The sequence below is a fragment of the Vicia villosa genome, unplaced genomic scaffold, assembly GCF_029867415.1.
Source record: "Vicia villosa cultivar HV-30 ecotype Madison, WI unplaced genomic scaffold, Vvil1.0 ctg.003222F_1_1, whole genome shotgun sequence".
NCBI classification, from domain to species: Eukaryota; Viridiplantae; Streptophyta; class Magnoliopsida; order Fabales; family Fabaceae; genus Vicia; species Vicia villosa.
In genome coordinates, this window is record NW_026706145.1 from 48,916 (window position 1) to 52,332 (window position 3,417).

The 3,417-nt window shown below is 25.4% G+C and overlaps 1 protein-coding gene across 1 annotated transcript; it reads left to right on the plus strand.

Annotated features, from left to right (window-relative positions):
• Positions 1–583: 583 nt before the first annotated feature.
• LOC131640600 (probable polygalacturonase At3g15720) lies at positions 584–2,923 on the plus strand. Its single transcript, XM_058910984.1, has 7 exons — positions 584–814; positions 920–1,057; positions 1,545–1,721; positions 1,835–2,042; positions 2,168–2,249; positions 2,343–2,451; positions 2,536–2,923. Exons 1-7 carry the CDS (start codon positions 689–691, stop codon positions 2,881–2,883), a joined length of 1,188 nt encoding a protein of 395 aa, XP_058766967.1. The 5' UTR covers positions 584–688; the 3' UTR covers positions 2,884–2,923.
• The last annotated feature ends 494 nt before the right edge of the window (positions 2,924–3,417 follow it).

Here is a 3,417-nt window from a genome sequence, read left to right on the forward strand (position 1 = left end):
AATAAAATGCAATATACAAATGATACGGTTAGCAAAAGAATTTTAATTTATTTAAAAGAAAAAAATAATAACTTACAAATAAAGGGACAATGCATAAAAATCATAGAAAGTCAACTCTTAACTTTTATGCCAATGATGCAAATGAATAGGATAAAAATATCAGACTAAAATTTATGGTATGACAGAAACCATCTTGCATTTTATTACTATATTACTAAATTAAATAAAGATAAAATTTTAAAAATTAAATTAAAATTTTAATCTCATATGAATTGTGTTCGATTTAAAAGTTGTTGAGTTTAAACAATTGACATATGAAATGATTAAAATTTGAAAAATTGTAAAAAAAAAAAAAAAATCCTTTAAACTCTATTTAAAAAAATTAATTTTTTAAAATTTATATAAATAATTTTACATCATAATTTTTTCTTGTCTTACATATGTTATTTAAAGTATGTGAAGTCAACATTTTCAAAATTTAAAAAATAAGACCAAAATGGAATGATTTCAGAAATGAAAGACTATTTATGTGAGGATCTAAAGATAAGAAACCAAAATTATAACTAAGGCAAGTACCATTATTCCAAATCATACAATTTTCCTTCATCATTTATGCTCTACACAATATAAATAGCTTCTTCTCCCTAATACAATTTTCAAAAATATTTACTTTTTCATCATTTCAAAGATGAAAAGCATGTTTGTTTTTCTTGTCTTTTTACTAATTGTTTCACCTATAGCAGCAGGTGACAATGCATACTTTGATGTTGTTAAGTATGGTGCTAAGGGTGATGGTGTTTCGGATGATTCAAATGTATAATTATTTTATTATAATTTAACTTTGTTTTAATGCAATTATATATTATTTTTATGGATAATTTTTCAAATCTAATTTAAATTTCAAATTTTTATATAAAAGGCCTTTCTCAAAGCATGGAAAGATACATGCAGTGCAACCAGAGGGTTTCCAACAATGCTTATACCTCAAGGAAGAAGATTTATGTTGCAACCTTCGTCTTTTGAAGGTCCTTGTAAATCTGCATATATTAGGGTTATGGTAGGTTATAAATAAATAATTTAGGTTTATATATATTTATGAATCACTAGTGAAAATGTCCAAATTTTTATATATGTGCTAACCATGTTATCTTAAATTTTTTGGAGGTAGTTAGTCGCTGTTTAACTGTGATAAATTTAAATTATGTGCAGTAACTCATTTTGCATTTAGCACACTCTTATATATAAACATACAAAATTAACTAAATCAATTCACATTATCTAATTATAGTAATCATAAGTTCCATAGTTAAAATATTATTAACTTGTATTCAATAAATTTATCATAAAAAAACTAAAATTTACAATATTGAATATTTGAATGATCAATCATCTTAGTAAATATATGAACAACTTTACTTTAGCTATTTTGTCAATCATATACATTTTTATTCCTGACCTATTTATCCTATTAATTATATATTTTTCATTTATATTGACTTTTTTATAAACATTTACTAATAACATTATAATATTTTATCTCTTAGATTATGGGAACTATTATTGCACCACAAAAATGGGAGAATTGGAAATGGGTTAACAATAATTATCGTGAATCATGGATTCAGTTTATTCATATAAATGGCCTTGATGTCAGTGGAAGAGGGATGATTGACGGCCAAGGTGCTTCTTGGTGGAATAAAAGTCAATATGAGAGACCAACGGTAATTTAATTCCATGTAAACAATAATAGTAAATGTTCACATACACGCACACATACACCGAGTCTTACCATTAAAATGTATAATTATTCATTTTATATTATGTATATGTGCAGGCTGTTAGATTTATTGGTTGTTCTAAACTAAAACTTGGTCCGTTAAGACACATCAATAGTCCAAGAAATCATATAGGTATAGGTTCATGCAATGGTGCTTTACTATCTGGTCTTCAAATAACTGCACCAGAGAATAGTCACAACACCGATGGAATTGATATAGCATCATCAAGCAACATTTTTGTCGAACAATCAACAATTTCAACAGGTTCTATTTTAATTTATTCATTTCACTAAATATTTATGTTTATTATAAATTATAAAATAAAATAATTAATGAGATGTTTTTGACTTCCATATGTAAGTAATTTTTATATTTATGATTTACTATAGGTGATGATTGCATCGCTATTAATAGTGGTTCAAAATTCATCAACATAACTGGAATTTTTTGTGGACCTGGTCATGGCATCAGGTTTTAATTTTATAATTTTAGTTTTCACATTGTTTTATTATTTCATGAAAAGAATTAAATTTTAATCTTTTCTCCGTATGTTGGTGATTATAGTGTTGGAAGTCTTGGAAAAAATGGGAATTATGATACTGTAGAAGAGATACATGTGAGAAATGTCACTTTTAGTGGAACAACCAATGGTGCAAGAATCAAGACATGGGTGGTAATAATAGAATTTATTTATGAGTATGGTGATTCAATCATAAATATTTGATAATAATATTTTTATTTGTATTGTTTGAATTAGGGAGGATGTGGTTATGCGAGAAAGATAACTTATGAAGATATAATACTTGATAGAGTTCAGAATCCAGTTATTATTGACCAGCAATATAATGCATACAAAACTTTAAAAGGTGGAAGGAAAGCTGTGAAAGTGAGTGATGTAACTTATCGCAACATTCGGGGAACCACAATTAGTCCAGCTGCAATTAATTTAGGTTGTGACAATATTGGTTGTACCAACATCATATTAAAAGACATCAATATAGTTGGTATTGGCAAAAATATACCAGCGGCATCGTGCAAAAATGTACAAGGGTCGAGCTCATTTTGTACTCCAAAGGTTCCATGTCTTTCCTCAAATGATCATTAGAAAATAAAAACAAATCATTTTGATTCTCAAAAATGTTAAATATCGGTCAAACTAGTTGATTCCTATAGGTTTATTTAGAGAATAATTTGACCATTATTTAATATTCTTAAGAAACAAGTTTTTATATTTTATTTTGTAGAAATTAGTTACCCCTACTTATGGGATTACTAATTTAACTACACTCTTTTTAATAAAAAAGGAGTCCTCTTCTCTTTTTGTTGAAATAATGATCTCTTTTTAATGTTGTTTTCTTTTAATTTAATGGAAAATGTTGAAGAAAATAAAAGTAAAGAATGGAAAAAGTGAAAAGAAAAGATTTATTTTAACGAGTTTTATTTTTTTAATTTTCAAAATTTATTTTATAAATTTATTTTAAAAATAATTTAAAAATAAATAAAATAAAACATGTTTTGATAGACACATTTGAGTTACAAAATTATAATATAAAAGGTTATTCATATATGTTCCCGTTACATTTTTTAAGTTACAATATTATAATTCTTTCATTAATAAAAAAGTGTACATATTTTTTTT

Excerpts from the sequence above, each read along its gene's own strand:
- LOC131640600 (XM_058910984.1), top strand. The coding sequence starts at position 689 with ATGAAAAGCATGTTTGTTTTTCTTGTCTTTTTACTAATTGTTTCACCT. Across the intron at positions 2,043-2,167 it reads ACAATCAACAATTTCAACAG|GTGATGATTGCATCGCTATT; the intron begins GTTCTATTTTAA and ends GATTTACTATAG. Across the intron at positions 2,452-2,535 it reads CAAGAATCAAGACATGGGTG|GGAGGATGTGGTTATGCGAG; the intron begins GTAATAATAGAA and ends TGTTTGAATTAG.